We start from the raw sequence: 21,190 nt of genomic DNA on the forward strand, positions 1-21,190 counted from the left end.
ATTTTGTTAAAAATCACCTACTGAATATGTCTATGAATATATATGATTGTGTGCACAGCGTGATAAAAAAAACATGTGCTTGGAGCGCTTCTTAAAGGCAATATTGACAGTAAAGGTTTGGATATGTGCCAAAACAAATATTACATACATGTAGTCTGACCTTTTCAAAGGCGGGTTTGTTCTGAACAGCACTGCTGGAGGGTTGAGCGTAAACCCCGTAGTCATAGCAGGCTGGGAGACACGGTATTGATAAAAGACTACATAAAGATACAAACATACATTTTCAGACAGACTTTCCTGTCAGATGTTAGTGTTAAAATTGATTGTTCACATGACGGGATTTAATGTGACACAAATAAAGCTGAACAAGTTTACGATTTCAAAGTGTTCTCTTAATGTTCGAATGAGGTGACTTTCAATGATCATCTCGGGTATCTCCGAGTTACCAAGGAGGAAGTCCCACCTCAGGGTGCACTCCAGTTGAGATTTCTAACTGGGTCCTCGGATACTTCCACTTCCCAGTAGAACTGTAAGCTATGGACACAACCCTCCCCTATTCTGGCATCAGAAAGGTGTGCGAGCGGGGAAGCAAGCTGACAGCATTAAGTGCTAAACAGAAACTTGTTGACTTCCTGATCCACCTGATAAAGTCCTGAACAGGAATGTCCCCTGCAGGCACAGACGGACAAACTGCTGGAAAAGCTTTTAATTCCCTCAATTACTGAGTTGTGCACAGAGACTCCAGACGTGGAGATTAGAGCGTGGCAGGTGTCAATCAATCAGATTTGGAGGGAAAGAAGAGGGACCAGAGAAAGGTGTTAGCTTGAGCATCGCTACACTGACTGTGTGGTAGATACCTGAAACTCAAGGTTATCCCAAAAAAGGTCAACACAAGACCAAACTGTTCGTCCTCCCTTTTTCCTTTCCAAAGTGTACACGTTTGTCAGACTTGCGTAGTTTTCCGAGGATGAAGGGGCTAATCCTGGGTTCTGAACGGTCTGAAGCGACAAGATTATATGACTTATAAAGTGGTTGTAAAACTGTAGGCCTTCCGCCATCTGACCCACAAACGATAGACGATCCTCTCGTCTATTGAAAGCCCCCCCCCTACCCACAATAGGTGGAGGCTGACGTCATTCATTCACAGAAGGGCTTCCACATCAAAACATAGTTATATAAATATTAGGTTACACAAACAGCTTAACAATTCCAAAAAAAACAATAATATATAAGGCTGTAACTCCAATATATCTATTAGATATTTTCATCATTAATCAAAAGGCTCTTAGTGGCTCGAATAAGCTTTTTAATGATGTAAAAGTATCACACCAGTATGTATCACACATCACGCATCAGTCTCTACACATGTTGGTTGCAAGTAATAGGTATTTTTTTAGATGCTTGCATTCATGGGAGCAGAATACAATTGGCTAGGTCCATTCTTCAGCCACATACAGCTTGCTTTTGTTGATCTAAACTTTTGAGACAGCAAATATGTAGGAGAAGGGACACAACAGCGTGGAACTCCAGCTTGATGGACAGATGGGTCTGAGCTCGGAGAGAGAGCAAAGAAGGGAGGGGGGGAACCAAGACTGCTGGTGGAAGAAGGATCAGACAGAAACTAGAATGCAGTAATGTAAGATATTCCAAGATGTCGAACAGAAACACAAGATAGTGTGTGCCCCAACTGGAAAAACCCGTCATGAGGCCCCGAGGGAAACAAATCAGTCAGGCCCATGTTGAATTTTCTGTTCACCCCCTTACTATATAGAAAGTAGCTAGCTAACATGACAGCTGTCACAAGCCTCTCGTCCTTGAGATGAGATTCCTTCTGCACGTTCTAAATAGTTCCTGAACATTATCTTGAATAACTAGATGTTGATTTCGGGAAAGAGACAACTCACAGCAAAACTATCTAGATTGGTAAATTGCACTACTGGTGAGAGGGAAATGTGTATTTTCATTTTTCAGTCAAACCGTCCCTTTAAAGAGGACTTACTATGTTTATTTTCTGGTTCATATTAGAATTTAGTACCTCTACTATGAAACTCATTCCGGTTGTGTGGTCCATGTGCTTCCTGAAAACAAGTGTTGGTTCTGAGCAAAGAAAGATTTTAGATTAATTCTGCTCTTTTTCAGGTGTATTTCAGTATGTAGTTTCTCTACTGGGACATGTCTCCATGCTTTAATGTTCAAAAAGCTCTTTATTTTTCTCATACTGCCTGTGCTGCAGCACCTCTTTTCACCCTCTGTCTGAAACCAGAGCCCAGTCTGCTCTGATTGGTTAGCTGGCTGGCTGTGATGTAATTGGTCAACCTCTTAGAGATATCCCATCCTTTAGCCTATGTGCAATGTGTTGGAGCACTAGCCAATAGAAGCTTTGACATTTTTGGCCTTTACAGACCATTTACATGCACTAAAACGTATATAACACACTACAGGAGAGGGAAACCGCAAAAAAGCACAACAGGCTTCTTTACTGCAGAATGCTAGCACAGCACAAACTGTAACTATAACAAATACATAAAATATAAATATTTATAAGTAACATTTGATCTGCTAATACTATACTTAGGGTTTTTGGAAAATGTGATAAAGTAATCAATTAATTAATTAATTAAACAGCCACTCATAACGTCATTTAAACACTCCCCAGGTAAGAAGCACCTGACTGGCCCTTTGACCCTCTCTCCTCTAGATGGAGCACACTCAGCTCCTCTGGATCCTGTTTGTTAAGGTGGAGCAAACGATATGCCGATTACTTTAAAATAAAATCTCTTACCAAAGATGTTTGGCAACTGTGTTTTTTAAACAACACACCGCTGGGATGTGTACTGTTGGTTGATTCAACAAGTCTTGAACGTTTGGAAGAAGAAGCGTTTTCTATGTACTTTGCCAAAATGTCTCGTTTCTACAGGCTGAAGACTTGGGCTTTTATTTTTGAAGGAAATGTGCTTCCGGGTTTGTCGTGGCTTACTCTTGCTAGCTTTTTGCAGCAGCTCTTTGTATGACTGGTCCGCGAGGCACCACGGCACCGAGCACACGCGCGGCAGCAGCAAGAGCAGCGGAGGAACATCAGATAACAGTCCCAAACCTGGACAGACAGGGTCCAACAACGTCCCCTGTCCGAAAACAAATAACACTACTGGATACATGCTACGATAGAAGAAGGGAAAACGAAGTTTGTTTTTAACGCCAGGTATTGAAGAAGTGGGTTTACCGGGAAGTTTGCTCCTCGCAGCAGCAGCAACTGGAGCATAAAGCCGGTGTGGAGCGGACAGCATCTGTCTATACTCCACTTTCTCCATATGCTTGGTTCAGGCTAACGCGTCTACTTGAAACTGCTTTTATTCAACAAAAGAACCGTGTTTATTTATCCTTGATTTTTTTCGCTCAGGGACAATCAGAACATATCTAACTTTGTTTAAAAACAACGTCAAGGTGTTCAGTGATTCACATAGATAAAAGAAGAGAGAAGACCGCAGGGAGGAACAGACGGGAGAAGTGGATGTATTTTGGGCCATGGATGTAACAGTTTACCCGCCTCCTCCTCAGTCTCTGACCGCGTCAGACCACACCGGGCTGGGGCAACACTCCTACCCGGACCCGGCCTTTGGGACCAACAAGGTAAGCAAAAAATGAAGGAACCGGCTCAGGCTACTTGTGTTTCCCATTGTCTGGAGATGAAAGACATATTTTAATTACCTTAGATATCTTATCTCAGTATTAATCTTTTCTGCATATGCCAATGAAGTGGTAATGAATTGCTTTATTAGGCTCCACTTATTAATGCAGCTGAAGGAACCAGTATTTCTCTTATATCTGGATCACATCCACTCAGTGGATGATACACGGGCTGTTTTTTACTCCTCAGTGATAAAATGACACCTTTAATTAAAACTTCACTGGTAATTAAAGTTAATTAAATATGCACAGCGTCACATGTACAAGCTTGTACAAGGTTGGAATGACAAGTAATAAGGAGAGGAACATGCATTGTTATCCTTTCGTATGTTTTAGAATATATACATTTTTACTGGACTCTTGTATCTTTGTGGTGTTAATAAAGTTAATTGGAGTCTAGGAAGCTCTGTTTTTTCTCCTTCCACAGCAAGGTCAGGCTCAGATTCACAATTATCTATCTATCTATCTATCTATCTATCTATCTATCTATCTATCTATCTATCTATCTATCTATCTATCTATCTATCTATCTATCTATCTATCTATCTATCGGTTTTCAGAGGCGTCTGGGTACTTTGGACACACTTGATCAGTGGGACCATGCTCATTTGACAGTGATGAATTGCTTAATTATTTAACTAGGTGCAACTGATGAGTGTGGCTATTAGACTAACTGACACATTATTAACCACTCTTCAATCATATCACTATAAAATGGAATGCATTCATGTTGTTGACCGGTTGGAAAATGCAATTAAAAGCGTTTTCAAGTTAAAAAAAACTTTAAAATATACTCAGTCGCAGTCATGCGTCATATGATATAAACTATAGAGGAATTGATCAGCATTCCCATCAGAGCAGAGATGAAAAACCAAAAAGCCATCATAAACCCATCAGGTAATTTCCAAGTGAAAAGCATTGCTAAGTATACATTGATGCCTTAATTCGGCATAACTGTCCCACAGTGGGACCCACACTGAGCCAATTGTTATAAACAATCAGTGCTAACCTGAGGCGGATCCAAACTTCCAGTAGTTTGTGGAGCGCTCTCTTCTCTTTTGCTGGCTGCTTCCATCAATCTACCTCTGTCCCATTGAGTGATGTCAGAGTATACTGTGAGAGAGATATACTGTGTACAATTTAATGATCGGCGAATTAAAAACAGTGGGATTCTGCCTTCAGTAGTGTTTCTTAAAGCATCACTGAGGCTTCTGTGTGTTACCCTCAGAACAACAGCCAGATGTTGTGCTTACACAAGCTTTACTTTTACCAGAAAGGCTGCTCTGCCACTGTACTGGCTTAGGTACACATCTAAAGTGTGTTTTCGATTGATCTGCCCTTTAGTTGTGTAATTCGTTGTTTAGTTTTTCATGCAGAATAACTTTTTTTCCTTATAAGCACATCTCTGATTTGGAGCAGTGCATTTGTGTAATTTTCTTTTTCATAGACATGCACTTTTACAGATGTTTGATGAAATGATGTTCCTATCCAGTGTTGGTTGAGTAGTCTGGGTCAGCCATAGGTTTTTAGTATGCACTGTGTTAGAGAGTGCTGTAGTCTAATGCTTTTGTTACATGGGTTTCCATCTGCATCAGCTCTGTAGCTGACTGTGACCTCTGACCTCAATAAGAACTAATTGGGAATAAACAGAATATCTCACCAATATTTGTTAGGCTACATTACGATTGTCTTTTATTTACCATTAGTGTTGTATATCAGTTATATAGTTTTATAACTTGCTGTGTAGAAATGTGGTGCACACACAGCAGAGCATTGTGTTTGTTTCAGAGAGAGGGAGAGATGGAACAGAGTGAGGATGTGGAGAGAGCTGTGTGCTGTGGTTGGGGGTAGGGACTGTAGAGAGGGAGAGAGAAGGGGGAGGGTGGGGGTAGGGATGTTGTAGGGATGAGAGAGAGAGAGAGAGAGAGAGAGAGAGAGAGAGAGAGAGAGAGAGAGAGAGAGAGAGAGAGAGAGAGAGAGAGAGAGAGAGAGAGAGAGAGAGAGAGAGAGAGAGAGAGAGAGAGAGAGAGAGAGAGGCCACTAAGGTTTGTACTATATTTCTCTCTCTCTGTGTTTGATTCACGGCTGCCTGATACAAGAGATCATATTACTGTGGGGGAACAGGGAGGGAGAGAGACACAGGCTGTTTAAAGCGAGAGAGAGAGTGGGGAGAGAGAGAGAGACAGGAAGTTGGAGAGGAAAGTAGGAAGCATAGAAACAAAATGAGAGAAAAAACAAAGAGAGCAGAGTGAAGCTGAGCAGAAAATAATAATGGTATGCGTGTGTGTGTCTGTGTGCGCACGCAGAGGTGTTAATCTAAAGTCATAGTACCGGAATAAATTATGTGCATCTGAAAAAGGAACATTTGCAACATGATAAATTACACAGACATACATATTAGTTTATTGAATGTTATTTGATCTGAAATGACTCAAATGTTTAGGGGTTAAACCTCAGCAGTCATAATCAACATTCTGTTTATGACATTGCCTCGCCATAATACTATTATTCATTAGCGGTTCACAGACAAGAGATTCAAATCTGCTCTTTGTCTCATTAAAAAAGGAATCTGTGATGCTTTGTGAGCTGATAGTGGAATGATGTTGAGGTTTAAGGGAAAAAAGCTGAGAGTAAACTATAGAGCTATACCCAACGTCACTGTTTTACATCCAGCTATACACTGCCCGGCCAAAAAAAAGGTCACCAGCCTGTGGGGGCAGTGCTATGATCTGGGGTTGCTGCAGTTGTTCTGGTCTAGGTTCAGCAACGTGCCCAAAGAATGAGGTCAGCTGACTACCTGAATATACTGAAGGACCAGGTTATTCCATCAATGGATCTTTTCTTCCCTGATGGCACGGGCAAGATGACAATGCCAGGATCCATCGGGCTCAGATTGTGAAAGAGTGGTTCAGGGAGCATGAGACATCATTTTTACACATTGATTGGCCCCCACAGAGTCCAGACCTGAACCTGATTGAGAATCTTTGGGATGTGCTGGAGAAGACTTTGTGCAGTGGTCTGAATCTCCCGTCATCAATACAAGATTAAAAAGAAATGAATGCAAGACAGAAATAGATGTTGTGACATTGCAGAAGCTTGTGGAAATGATGCCACAGAGAATGCGTGCTGTAATCGAAGCTAAAGGCGGTCCAACGGATATTAGAGTGTGGGACCTTTTTTTTGCCAGGCAGAGTATATCCACGTAGTGATCCGAGTGGGAGAGCAAACAGAGAAAAAGTTGTTTTTGAAAAGCAAACATGGACTGAAACACATTAAGTTTGATAAAAAATATATGAAATTTGGAAATGATTTGCTCTTTTTTAAGTACATAATAACTTCTGGAGAAATGTTTGGATCACACAAATTGCGAACAACACCATGTAGCCTCCACTGGAATTGAATTAGAAATATATGAAGAATATTAGTGTAGCCTCATCTGCATCTGCAAAATTATTCACTTTATACAGAATGAATGAACGTATAAAAACTGTGCAGGAGTGAAAAGTATTTTTTGAATAGATTTAGATTCATTGTCCCCAGGGGGAAATTCATTATCACAGCACTGTACACAGTATACAAACAATATAAAAACAACAAACCATAACACAAAAAACAACAGACAGCGACACACATGACAGCTACACTCAGCAAGGCCTGTGAATAATGATTTGAAAAACTGAAACTCATTGTTGAATAAATGTGAAAACAACTTCATACTATTGACAATCAAACGCATCATATCAAACAGAACCAGGAAAAGATGAATGTGTTATGTGTCTAATCTTCGTCTGCTTTGAGATCATGTCAGTTGGTGTAAGAAATGCAACGAAATAGCATTTGAGTGAAAGCTCAGAGGAACATCTGCGTGGAAGTCGGTTTTAAAAAGTTCAGTCATTGTCTGAAAATGTTTTTAAACATGGGGGCAATTGTGTCAGGCAAGCACAGGCTGTGTCCAATTAAACAGCCGTGTAAATCTTCACATTATAACCACACCTCTACTGGTTATTCAAAACATATACTCCATACATGTCTCTCTATACCCTGATAAATCACTGTGATATTTTAGCATTAAGGCCATCATAAAACCAAAAAGCAGTGTCCGACCCAGTGTGCTGTGCACTTTAGTCACATGGAGGCTGGTTGAACAGAATGAGTAAGCCAAGCTGAGCTCTGATTGGATGAGGGGGATCAGAATGAGCCACGGCAGATGTGAAAAGGAGCAATTAATTTGCTAGAGGCTCTAATTGATATTAACTTTGCAATATCATGAAGGAACTTAAGCATCTGTTCAAAATGTACACAGATATCTGGTGGAAAAGGAAACTATTGAATTAAACCTTGTGCAAGAAATTACATGAGAAAATGAGAAGAAGAGAGGGATGAACCATTGAGAGTGGTAGAGGAAGGGTGAGAGAGAGAGAGAGAGAGGGCTAATGTAAACATGATGATTGTGAAAGCTTGGTGAGGTATTTCTAAAGCAAATAGAGGGGAAGAGAGAACAGGCGGGAACAAAGAAGGCCTCAGTGAAGAAGAGGAGGATATAGGAGAGCAGCAAAAAGTCAGGGAGCATGATGACATTATGAGAGAGGAACTGTGATATGAAATGGTGGAAGGGTGAGAAAAGTCATACAGAGCAGTATAAAGGAATTTCCAGACCAATAATCATAGCTATAGCTGTCACCATGTGAGCATTTATAAAGCATCAGCATTAATAGACTTTTGCAAAACGAGGTGAGACTGTTGTCTTAAGGCTTCCTGAAGTTATGCTATATAGCCTACGAGCTAGCATTAGCCATTTGTAATCTCATCATCTGAGTAAATAATAATATCTAAACACTCTTCACTGAATTAAGTTGCCCAAATGCATCACAGATGTCTTTCTTCCTGATACCTCTTTATATTAATTATTAAGACTTAAAAAAGAAAAATGAGATCTTGACTGTTACATGTAAAATGAGATGCCCCACTGAATGTGAATGTATATGTATTGACTCTCAGTGTTTAGATCTTATCAAATTGCGCAGGATATGATCCAAAGATATTGTTTGCTGCTGATAAACTACTTTTTTTTCCTACATTACATTTAGGGTGCTATCATCATCTGTTTAATCAGAACTGTGAAAGGGTGCAGGTTTTTTAGATGTGACACAAGTTCATTATCAATGGATGCCAGTGAATTGCCTGGCAATATGTTGTAGGGGGGAGGGGCGATGCAGGACTGCTTAGCAACACGAAAATAGGTGAGGATTTGAAAGAAACAAATAGTTAGAGCATTCACCTGCAAACTTTAGAGTTATATGCTGGAAAATGGACGATGAAATGTAATGCAGTGGTGGGACAGCTGAGTCTACTTTACAGGAGAGGATTATTATATGGATTTGTCATATTTACACGTTGGTAAAATCACTTATGTGAATGATAAAATGATGGTTGCATTAATTTTGCAGCTTCAGGTTCAGTCTTGCTAATTTTAGCCTGGCTATACTCAGGCATGAAATCCTGTAGTCACTGCAACATAAAAGCACCTTACACACATCTGTTCTGTCCGATCATTCACTGCTAAAGCTGATTGAATCCAGTGCTGCTGATCATAGCCTTTCACAAGCCCCGCCTCCACCCGAGCATCCACCTGTAGGTTCTGATTGGGAGGAACCTGCTCTAAGATTATTTCCCATCACATTTTGGGCTTGGTGTTTACCTGCAGTGTAAACTCATGGTTTAATATAAATCTGCTGCACACTGTCAGCAGGCAGACTGACTGTATGTGATGATCACTGGCAAGCCGCCACGGCATAAACAGGATGATCCCCCCCACAACAAACCCTCACAGCAATGCTTCCATTTTATACCAACAATTTTTGTCAGTCAGGATTAGAAAAATTCATTAAAATGGATTTGTCAGTACATTTAAAATGGTCTGTCATGATCTATAGTTAAATAATCAGCTTGAACACTTTTTGTGATACAGCTGCAGCAGGATTGCCAAATTCCAAATTAGTTTCAACGGGTATTACCAGGATTTAAGGGGAATTAACAGAAATAATGCAAATTCATTCAAAAGTAGTTTATTTTTGTTCAAAATGTACAGTCATATACATGTAGAAAGACTTTTTTTTTAACATACCATAGACTGAAATATCCCACTAATTTACCAAATGATTCGATTCATTTGTCCATTACACTGTGCGTACATAAGTGGCAGGTCAGCTAGCTAGCTAACTAATGTGTTTGTCATAGAGGGGGGAGCCGTGACTCCATAGTGGACTTTGGTCTTAGTATTAAAGTTAACAACCCATTTAATAAAACATTATTTACAAAACAGAATGAAATGTAATAAATGAAATAAAGCTTCTGCAATTTTGTACATTAAGCTACATGCTACAAGGTAACTGGTAGCCAGTGAAAGAAGCATTCAGCTGTAACAGCTGTGTTATGGTCTGTGTTTGCTTAGGCTGCTCTCTGCCTGGTTAACTGAAACATCCTTTGCAAAATATGAAATATATTCAGCAGTAATCAAATGAATACCTATGTAGGCATGTAGTCATACAGTTGTGTATGGGTCTGCACACAGAGGGTAGCTGTTTAATAAATTGATGTGTACATTCACGCTCCTAATTCAGTGCATGTCACATTTCACACAAATATTCCATTAGACATAGATATGCCTTTTCATGTTTTTATTTCACACAGAATAAAAATTCACTTTTAAAATATGACATTTAATATTTATATTAAAATTGTGCTGAAATGGACTTCCGGTTCAGCATGTGACGGGAACGCACACTCAAACGTATTTGTGGTTATTGCATAAATTCCGCATTCCAGCTATACTCCATGTTATTTTCTAACCTGGGACTTATAACCTTATTTGTCTTGGCACTAATTGCTTATAAACTACGAAAGAATGATGGAAGAACGGTCTGACTCCAGCCCGAGACTTCCTGCAGATCTTGAAAATTGTTCAATAATGTGCAAATACTTCAAAACTTCCTTTGGAAACCTTTCCGTAATTTTTCCGCATCTTTGCACCCAATTCAGGATGTATTTGGTGTCTTATCTTATCTTATGGCCCATTCCCAGTATTTTTTGTCCACTTTTACACTCTCCCATTGTGTCCTCCTACAGTTTTCTTAGCAGCCACAGTGTCGGCATCTCATCTAATTATCTGTCAGAACACAAGCAGCCAAGCTGTCCGTCCGTCTGTCCGTGTTGGCTGTCACTCCTTCCACTGAACACTTTGCCAGCCTACCTCTCCCTCCCCCTCCTCTTAAGCTTGCTGATGATTGGGTGACTTTGAGCAACGCTGCTATTGTTCCGGTGGCTCTGAACGTGTCTCAGTTGGTCGGATGGTGGGGACGCAGCGATGAGGGACTCCTGGTTGGTGGAGGGATGCCAAATGGAACAGATGGGCGGAGATAGAACGCTGCCAGAGGAGACTAATTATCGAGATTTAGTTTCCAAAACAAACATATTGCAATCAAATCACATATTGCAATCACTGCTGCATTGTTCTGTCTGTAGTGTATTAGTGACAGTAACTTGGATCACTTGCTGGCAGAGATTGGATCAGGTCCTGAAGAACAATCCAGGAGTAGTCAAGGCATGCTTCTCTTTTTAGACAGCTTTTGCTCACATACATTAATAGAGTGTATTTATAGTGATAATTAGTGTTGATAAATTCAAATAAGTAAGTCAAATTTGAAATCAAACAAATCTTACTGCTAATCTACTCCTGTTCAGTGGAATAGATACAGTAGATATGGTTACATATGATAATAAGCTTAAATGACACCTCCATATCTTTGTAATCTACATATACCATGTTTTGAGGATAGTTTCATTCACAGAAAGTGTTTCCCCAAAGCACAAGGAAGAGCTTGGCACTGCAGGGATTTAAAGGTCCCCTATTATGCAAAATGCACTTTTTGCTGTCTTTTATACATAACTCTGTGTCCCCGTTGTGTAAGTAGACACACAAGGTGTCAGAAAATACAACCCTCTCTCTTTTCCTCCTTACCCACATCTCTAAAAACGGGGGGTACAAACGAGCTGATCCAGATTAGCTTCGGTTATGACATCATATCAGAAATGTGGGCTGACTTTACATTTAACTCCTGGCAATGTCCCGCCCACGTGACACGTCCCAACCTATCGTCCCCAATATACAGTCGCGAGTTGAATCCCCTCGAGCAGCACTGTCAGTGTGTGTGTGTGTTCAGCAGGATGTCTGCAGGAGGGACTTAGAGATGTCCTATATATAATACATATAATGTCTCTGTTCTAGTGGTAAACACTGAGAAGTGTTTCAGAGATAATGCTGGATGTGGTTTGGAACATAATATGGCGTTTAATCACGGCAGCGTTTAGCTGAGTTTCTCCCGGTAGAAAACTCTTAAGAGGAGAGATCATGACGCTCCAAAGGGGCGTGGCCAGCAGCAGCTCCAAAGGGGCGTGGCCAGCAGCAGCTCCAAAGGGGCGTGGCCAGCAGTAGCTCAAAAGGAGCGTGGCCAGCAGCAGCTAGTTCATTTAAAGCTACAGTCACAGAATCAGCACTTCAGGAACAGGGCTGAAATAGAGGGGGGTGAGGCATGCTACAATGGGGGATCTGTTTGGTATTTTGAGCAAAACACTTCACAGACATGATGTGTATAGATATGGCCCTATAATATATTGTTGAAATATAGTATAATAGGAGGCCTTTAAGACTTGCACTCAGAAATCCGTATTTGAAAAAAGTTGAGCTTAGGAGTGTCAGCAGTAGTATTTAAAATATGAATACAGCTTGGTGTGGAGTCCTAGACCTGAAATTTACTTAAGATTTTATCACATTACACTTCATAACATGTTACTTGGTAGACCTTTTTATCCAAAGCGACTTACATACACTCAATACTGTAGACAATCCCCACAGGAGCAACTTGGGGGGAATAGCTTGCCCAGGGACACAAGGACATGCTGACTGCAGGGGGGATGTAACCTGTGCGCCCCTGATCTGAAGATCAGCGCACTAGTCCACAAAGTCTGTTTTTTAAAGATTTATTTTGGTGAGGTTCCCAAAATATGGATCTGTGGTTGAAACAAGTTTCACATTTTGTTTCACAACATAAAATATGTCAGTAAATACCATTGTGATGAACCTCAAAAACAGAGGTTGTTAACAAGTGACGTGATAAGACGACTAAACGTCAACCCACAATTAGCCGCCTGTAGCTTAGCGGTGGTGACGTCAAATCATGAGACTGGTATGTTTGTTAGTTTAAAGCATTACCTTAGCTATTTACTTCTTCAACTACTATAACATGTTAATCTGTGGAAATGATCCTCTTAACAAAAGGTGTAAGTGTTTGCCAGAGATCTTCTAAATTCAAAGGAACATTGCTTTAGTTGAGGTAGCCTTGATATGCTCATTTCCTGATTGGCCTAAAAAAATACTTCACTTTATGATGTATAATCAGGGTAGTGCCTTCTGTGATATTAAATAAGAGAAAAGGGCTATTCATGACATTAGAAGCACGATCAGGTGATTCGGAAACCCTCCCCCTACACCTTTCACACGTTGGAATTCGGAGAAGGCTTTCTAACAATTTCTGTAACTTTCCGAAGCTTACAATCCAAAATTCACAACCACTTCAAACACTGAGTGGTCTTCCAAAAGGGACTGCCCGAAAGTGTTATCTCCATATTAACCATGATCACGTCACTCCCCCTCTGACGGCCAAATCTGTCCTTCAGAAATACGTCAAACGTTTTGATCAGTAGCAAAGATAACAAAGTGAATCTTCCAGATCTTTAATCAGAAGTCAGGCAGGAATGGCGTTTCTCCCTCATGCATTATCACGTATTCTATTCTTAATACTTTTGATCACACAAGAAAATAAAGCAAATCCTGCAGAGAATGTCTTCCAAAGACAGATTTAATCAGACTGTATCATTTAATCAGGTATAATTCACACAAAAGAATGGATAAATCCCTCTCTGCCTTTCCTAAAAGCCTTCACACACACTAGACACACATTAGGGTTGCCGTGCGCACTAAATCCGTACGTATAGTCAGTGAACGCAGTTTAGCCAATAAAACGTGGTTTATTTTGCTGTCATGGTGACAGAGATAAGACAGATAAACAATAGCTGAGCTAAACTACCACAGCTGTGTGAATCTCCCTCTCTCACACAACCACACACGAGTCACCCATTACTCTCCCCCTCTCTTTCTCCATCTATCTCTCACTGTATACTTGATTTATGTCCCTCGCTGCAGTTTAGAGTCAACTGAAATCCATTGAGTGCCGTCCAGCCACATAGTTTCACACGCCACCCAAACCCACCGCTGAGAAACAGATTTTTACACAAAGATAACACCACAAAGCTCCTATCCAAATGATCCAAATAACATCTGTAGCAATGCTGGCTCTGCTCAGATTCACCCTTCTACGCTTTACATCTACATTAATTTCTGAATCTATTTTTCAGGACATTTTCATCTCTCTTTCCTCTCTGCTTCCACTTCAAAGCTGCTCTTATTCAAACTGATTTACTTTCTGTATCATCACTCCCAAAGCTCAATGAATATTTCCAATTTATTTGAAGAGGATATTATTAGCTGAATGTAAGGTCTGAAGGAAAGGGCGTGAAATCTCACTCGTCCAATCCCCCCCCCCTTCTCCATAATATTCACTCTCTACCTCTTCCTCCTAATCTTATCTTAATTACATTTCATTTCTCCGAACAACTTCTCTTCCTCTTGCGGCTCCCTTTTTTCCTTGATACACTGTATTCCTCTCTTTTCCTTTGTCCTTGTCTGTCATCCTAATAGTCTCTCTCCCCCTTTTTCCCCCCTTCGTCCGACCCTGACCCACTTAGCTGGCTGCTTGTTATTCAAACCATTGCTTTACCCACACAAACACACACACACACACACACACACACACACACACACACACACACACACACACACACACACACACACACACACACACACACACACACACACACACACACACACACACACAGCAGCAGAGATGAGAGAGAGAGGCTATCCTCTGTATTTCTCACTGTAAGGTTTGCAGTACACACACACACACACACTTCATACTGTAAGTACAGAGGCGGCATTACTCTGGATACTCTTTCTCCGGAGTATTTTCATCCTTAATTATTCTGCCAATTAGCTTCTTTATAAACAAATCCAGCATTTAGTCTATGGAACGGTTAGAGAACTATAAAAAATACTATATTTTCTATCATTTATGACTAATAAAAGGGGCAGATCTTCACTTTAGGAAGCTGGCCACAGAGGAGGGTCTTACAGTACGAAATGTGTGTGTGTGTGTGTGTGTGTGTGTGTGTGTGTGTGTGTGTGTGTGTGTGTGTGTGTGTGTGTGTGTGTGTGTGTGTGTGTGTGTGTGTGTGTGTGTGTGTGTGTGTGTGTGTGTGTGTGTGTGTGTGTGTGTGTGTGTGTGTGTGTGTGTGTGTGTGAGATGAGCAGAGTAACATGTCTGCCTCTCACACCGAGCTGCTGAAAAGAAAGTATCCCTGTCTCCTCTGTCCCTCTCATCTCCTCTGTTCTGAGGGTGCTGTGTCCTGAGAGCTGTGTTTGTCCTGTGGACAGCAGGAACACCTCCACCACACACTCCAGATGACTGTATATAAGGCCTGTTCACTTTAAGGTGACATTTGTCCTAATATCCAGTATGGCTGGAGCAAATGACACAGATTCATTATACACACATCACACAGGAGTAGCAAACCAGCATCTGAAGAAGGGTTGTTTTAAGCATTGTGACCAACAGTATAAAGAGGGATGGAAAGTCATGATCAGACCAAATGTCATTTTAATACAAATGTTAAACTTCTGATGAGGTTTTACAAGGACGTTATGACTGTCCATCATATTTCTTGCTAGAAAAGAATAAAAACATGTTTTTGTTTCAGTAGAAACGGGGAGAGTACATTATTTTTGACCACAAAAATGCTAAATAAAAGAATACTTTGTGTGAAACTCAAAAGTCTGAAACAGACGAGTACTAGTACAGTACTTGAGTTAATGTACTTAGTTACTTTACACCTCTGGCCATGTGCCACCAGGAGCTGCAGGACACAGGGGTGTCTGTGTTATCTAACAGCTGGTGTGTTGAGTGATGTAATGTGAAGCAGCAGTATAGTAATTATAGAATGCAAAGTGGTTATCACATACCAAATACACAACATAAATAGTATCAGAAACTGGCTTTGATTCCAGGAAATCTGAATGCATACACAACACATTTGGAATGTGTCCCAGGTTCCACTGTAAAAAGATCCAGTGTGGGTCATTTCCAAGTTTCTCTCACACACACACACACACACACACACACACACACACACACACACACACACACACACACACACACACACACACACACACTTTTTTATTGCACAACTATTAGTTCTAACTTTTAGTTCATGGTGTCTTTTGTTTTTTTTTAAACAATTGTGACATTGAGCTTACTGTGTGCATCCACTACCCGGCCTATAGGGGCGCGTGTGTGTATGTGCGTGTGTGATCCATGTGCAGTGGTGGAAGAAGTATAAAGAGGCTTTACTTGAGGAAAAGTACCACAACATTATTGTCAAAATACGTCATTACAAGTAAAAGTCCTGCAATCAAAATCTTACTAAAGTTAAATAACAAAAGCTTTATCAGCAAAATGTACTTAAAGTATCAAAAGTAAAAGTACTCATTGTGCATAAAAATTGCCTTTATTAGTTGCATTTCTAGATAATAGTGTTGCATCCGGTAGCATTTTACTGCTTTAGACAAAGATCTGATTAAGTTTTTGTTAAATAATTAAATAATCTGACTCTTTTGTGACTTAAATAGTTCGTCCACTAGTTAATTTTGAGAGATGAATTTTGTTAAAAGTAGCTAAAGCTGTTTCATAAATGTAGTGGAGTAAAATGACATTGTTTTCCTTTAATTGCCGTTGGATAGAAGTAAAAAGTTGCTTAAAATGGGAATAAGTACAAGTACCCTCAAAATTGATTCTTCCAAGAAGGAAGAGTAAGGGTCAGGTATACAGACATGTATCCCCCTACTCACCACTCCCTAGTGAACCTCTTCATATTTCTACAGAGGTTCCATGGAAAGCCTAAAAACATGGCTGTTACTCCAGTAATCCACAGGGTGTGTGTTTTATTTTTCTGTTGACTCAGTAAACCGACACCTCATTTGCATAAAACCCAACAGCTGGCCAACGGAAAGGGCAGTTACACCTGTCTGTCCACCTGTTCCTGTATGTGTGTGTGTGTGTGTGTGTTTTTACTTCAACCCACCTGTCCAAACATTGTCCTGTGTGTGTTTATGTACCAGGACAATGATCATGTCGCTGTGAATGATTTGAATAGGTTTGTTGGTTGGTTGTCAGCAGTAATGGTAACTTTATAAGTTACTACAGTTTTCAGACTGAAGCTACTCATTAACATTTAAATAACCTTTTGGTTATCAAAGCGAAGCATGCTTTATTTATTTTTTTGATTGATATTTGTATCAAGTACAAATACCAAACATTTACTTACTTTCTCTATCTTTTCAATTGGAATACGTTTGGTTCTTTGACACTTTAAAATAAGACACTTTACACATTATTGACTAATCAATCAAAGAATCAGTACATTTATGGCCTCGAGAGAGGACGCTGGCGTAGACTGTTCGCCGCTTCTCCGCCTGTATCTAGAATTTGACGGCTCTATTGTTGGCCTCATAATAAACCGTGTCTTACATATCTTCACGCTCTCTGTGGACACATCTTTACACCTGAATCCTCTGGTGTTTACCTGTATGCAGCAACTGCTACACCAACCACTGTAGCAGCTACACCGGCACAGGCCTACACCAGACTAAGTGGACTCTGCTCTCCTTCCGATTCCCGGTCGGATTGCTCAGCCCTGCATTGCCGGTGTGTTTCGACTCTGGATCACCCCATTGCATTGCTGACTCTACCCTGTGCCATCATTGCTACTGAGTGCCCGAGCAACACACAGCGGCCTGCCGGTGTTGTTGGCCTTCGCTGGCTATCACCGCTGCATCTCCACCTCCAGTTAGCTTGCCTTCTTGCGAGACCAACCTAGCACCCTTTGCTAAGGCCCACATCGGTTGGGCCTCTGCTACCTTCCGCGGAACATATCTGGATCATCCGTGTCTCCTCAGTGCTGTCCACGCTGACAGTTGTTCTGGGTTAACATCTGGACTTTCCCGTGTGGTTAGCCTCTTGGTTGGGACCGTCTTCTCCCATCTGGCCATCAGCTAACGTAGCATCATGCTAGCATACCCACAGCTTCACGATGCTGAAATATTCCACGGCACAGCTTATTAACTTCAACAATTGTATCCCGCCACCTCTATCCACAGCAGCCATCAAAAACCTTGGGCTGTTACGTAGCAGACCCTGGTACATCCATAGAGGCTCACGGCGTAGGTTTCTTTATGTCGGGTTGGAGCCTGTCCGCAGCTGGTCCTACGCGCGCACTGTCTCATGCTCGTTACGTCATCACAACAAACCACACACGTTCATTGGTCATCTGAGGGCCCTGGTATGTATTGACAGTTTCATTTTTCCCACACGGCCAGCATCCAGAAGCCACACTCCCACATTCATGCTGCTGAATACCCGTTCCCTTAACAATAAAGCACCACTTATTCATGAGATCATCAATGACAGGAAAATGGACTTTGTATGCCTAACGAGACATCGCAAAATCAACAAGACTTTTTCCCCCTCAACCAAGCCACACCCCCAGGTTTACCTGCAGAAGCCCCACTCCTTGGGTCGAGGTGATGGGCAGGCTGTTATCCATCGAGCGTAAATCCAGATAAAACAACTCCCTGTTGTAAATACAACCTCATTTGAGTGTATTGCCTTTTCATTGTCTGGCTCATCGCAACTACAGGTTGTCCTCATATACCGCCCCCCCCAAAGCCTCCACCACCTTCATGTCTGAGTTTTCTGAGCTGCTCACCTCTGTCTGCTCCAGATCTCCATTCATATTACTGCTTGGTGACTTGAACATCCATGTCGACTCCAAGACATGCACCTTTGCCTCAGAATTTCTCTCACTGCTCGACTGTTTCAACATCACACAGCACGTCCAAGGTCCAACTCACACCAAAGGACACGTCCTGGACCTAGTGTGCTCTATTGGCACTCCTCTATCCCATCTCTAGTGCCTGGACCTAGCAGTTACGAACCACCATGCCATCCTCTTTTCTGTTCCTGTCCTCCTACCCATCCAGCGTGCAAAACGCACCATCACATTCAGGAAAACCAAAACACTGTGCACCAGCCGTGAACAGTACAATAGCATCCTACTTAGCCTCCATCCCCCTCCCCACCACAGTGGAAGGCCTGGTTGCCCACTACAACACAGCTTTATCCCTCAGCCCTGACTCTCTTGCCCCCCTCAAAACCCGGACTGTCTGCTTTACACGGCATGCCCCTTGGTTCACCACTGTACTCCTCACCCTGAAAGCTTCTGGTCATCGGCTGGAGAGACTCTACAAGAGAACTGGCCTCCCCGTCCATCGTGAGGCTTATTAGGACCATGTGAAGTCCTATAAAGAAGCTCTCTCCCAGACTAGGTTTTTATACTACTCCACCCTCATTGGCAACCAACGCAACCAACCGAGAAAGCTGTTTTCCACCATTAACCGGCTTCTTCACCCTCTCGACCCTCCTGATCCTCCAGGTGCTCTTGACCTCTGCTTCAAGTTCCTGGAGTTCTTCCCGGCCAAAGTGGATTGCATCTAAGTGTAGCCTCTCCTCCTTCTCCCCAGTGGATGCTCTCCTAGTAACGAAGCTGGTCACAAAGGCCAAGGCATCAACCTGCTCTCTCGACCCCATGCCCACAGCCTTGGTCAAGGAAGCACTACCAACCATCTGCCCCATCATAGTAGACATAGTGAACTTGTCAATGTCATCTGGCATAGTCCCACCCAGCCTCAAAACTGCCTCAGTTACTCCTATCCTCAAAAAGCCTGGTTTGGACCGGGAGGACCTCAACAACCACCGGCCGATCTCCAGCCTCCCTTTCCTCAGCCAAATCCTGGAAAGAGCAGTTGCCGCCCAACTCCAACCACACATGTCCAACCATGAGCTCTATGAATCCCTTCAGTCTGGCTTCAGAGCCCACCACAGCACATAGACTGCCCTCGTCAAAATTACAAACGACCTCCTCATCGCATCTGATTCCGGCCTCATCAGTATTCTCGTCCTCCTGGACCTCTCTGCAGCCTTCGGTACCATATTCCACACTATCCTCCTCAGCCACCTGTCTGACCACCTTGGGCTCAGTGACACAGCTCTTGCCTGGTTCAAGTCCTACCTCTCGAACCGACAACACTTTGTCACCATCAGTGACTGCAGTTCCCCATCAGCCCCTGTCAACCAAGGTGTACCTTAAGGGTCTGTGCTTGGACCCCTCCTCTTCACCGTCTATATTCTCCCACTTGGTCAAATCATCCACCACCATGGTCTCAACTTCCATTCATACGCTGATGACACACAGCTCTATCTGTGCACCAAGCCAGCCACTCAACTCTCCCCTCAATCCCTTGTCAACCGCCTACAGGACATCAAAAGCTGGATGTCGTCAAACCTACTCAAACTTAACAGCACAAAAACAGAGCTCATGGCTGTGGCTCCCAAGTCACAACTATGGATGGTTGGAGATCTGCTCCTCTCTGTGGATGGCTGCTCCATCTCTCCGTCCCCTGAAGTCCGCAACCTGGGGGTCATCCAGGCTCACTTCAAATCGGTCACTAAATCTGCTTTTTACCATCTCAAAAACATTTCCCGACTCCGGCCTTCACTCTCCGACTCTTTGGCAGAAACGCTCATACACGCCTTCATCACGTCCCTGTCCCTGGTCTCTTTTTAAACTTGATCTGCAGTACACATCCAAGCACTTCAGTTAAGATTCAAGTGGTAGGATATAACATATATATATATGTGTATCAAGAGCAATAATGATTGGTATATGAATCAGTTAGTTGTTGTTGGACAAATACGTTACTAGGAATATTTTTGATCGTAATTCTATTTTATTTTTTTAAGCAAAAATAAGTATTGCCAAGTTTTACCCCCAGCATGTAATGCTGCACTTTGTATATATTGTATAATAAATGACAGGACACTGGTTATGGTTATTTGAACTAAACAATCTGTTTTGTCTGGCCATCATCACAGGCTGTTGGACTACTTCACTATATTCCCTCATTTCAAAAACAAAACAATTTATAGATACATTGAGAAAATATTCAATAAAACTATTGAATATGAAAATACTGATTGGTGACCCTAAACACATCTGCCTCCGGGGTTCAGCTCTGTGCTGGAGGCTGCGTTATCAATCAGCTGATTTGTCTTTTTTTATTGGGTGAAAACATCAAGCCAAGTGCTCAGCAACAGCTAGGGATGTCTTTAAATGGTTCATCATTACTTTCATGATGCCCAATATTAAAGTAACCCAGTGA

The 21,190-nt window shown here is 41.8% G+C and overlaps 1 protein-coding gene across 1 annotated transcript in view; it reads left to right on the top strand.

The window, feature by feature from the left end:
- The first annotated feature begins 3,027 nt into the window (after positions 1–3,027).
- The window catches only part of tox (thymocyte selection-associated high mobility group box), a 51,944-nt gene continuing 33,781 nt past the window's right edge, over positions 3,028–21,190 (top strand). The window contains exon 1 of the mRNA XM_063885220.1: positions 3,028–3,627. Coding sequence (XP_063741290.1) covers positions 3,523–3,627 — 105 coding nt within the window. The 5' untranslated portion in view covers positions 3,028–3,522. The remainder of the gene's footprint in view (positions 3,628–21,190) is intronic.

This window comes from Eleginops maclovinus, chromosome 6 (assembly GCF_036324505.1).
Source record: "Eleginops maclovinus isolate JMC-PN-2008 ecotype Puerto Natales chromosome 6, JC_Emac_rtc_rv5, whole genome shotgun sequence".
Lineage (NCBI taxonomy): Eukaryota > Metazoa > Chordata > Actinopteri > Perciformes > Eleginopidae > Eleginops > Eleginops maclovinus.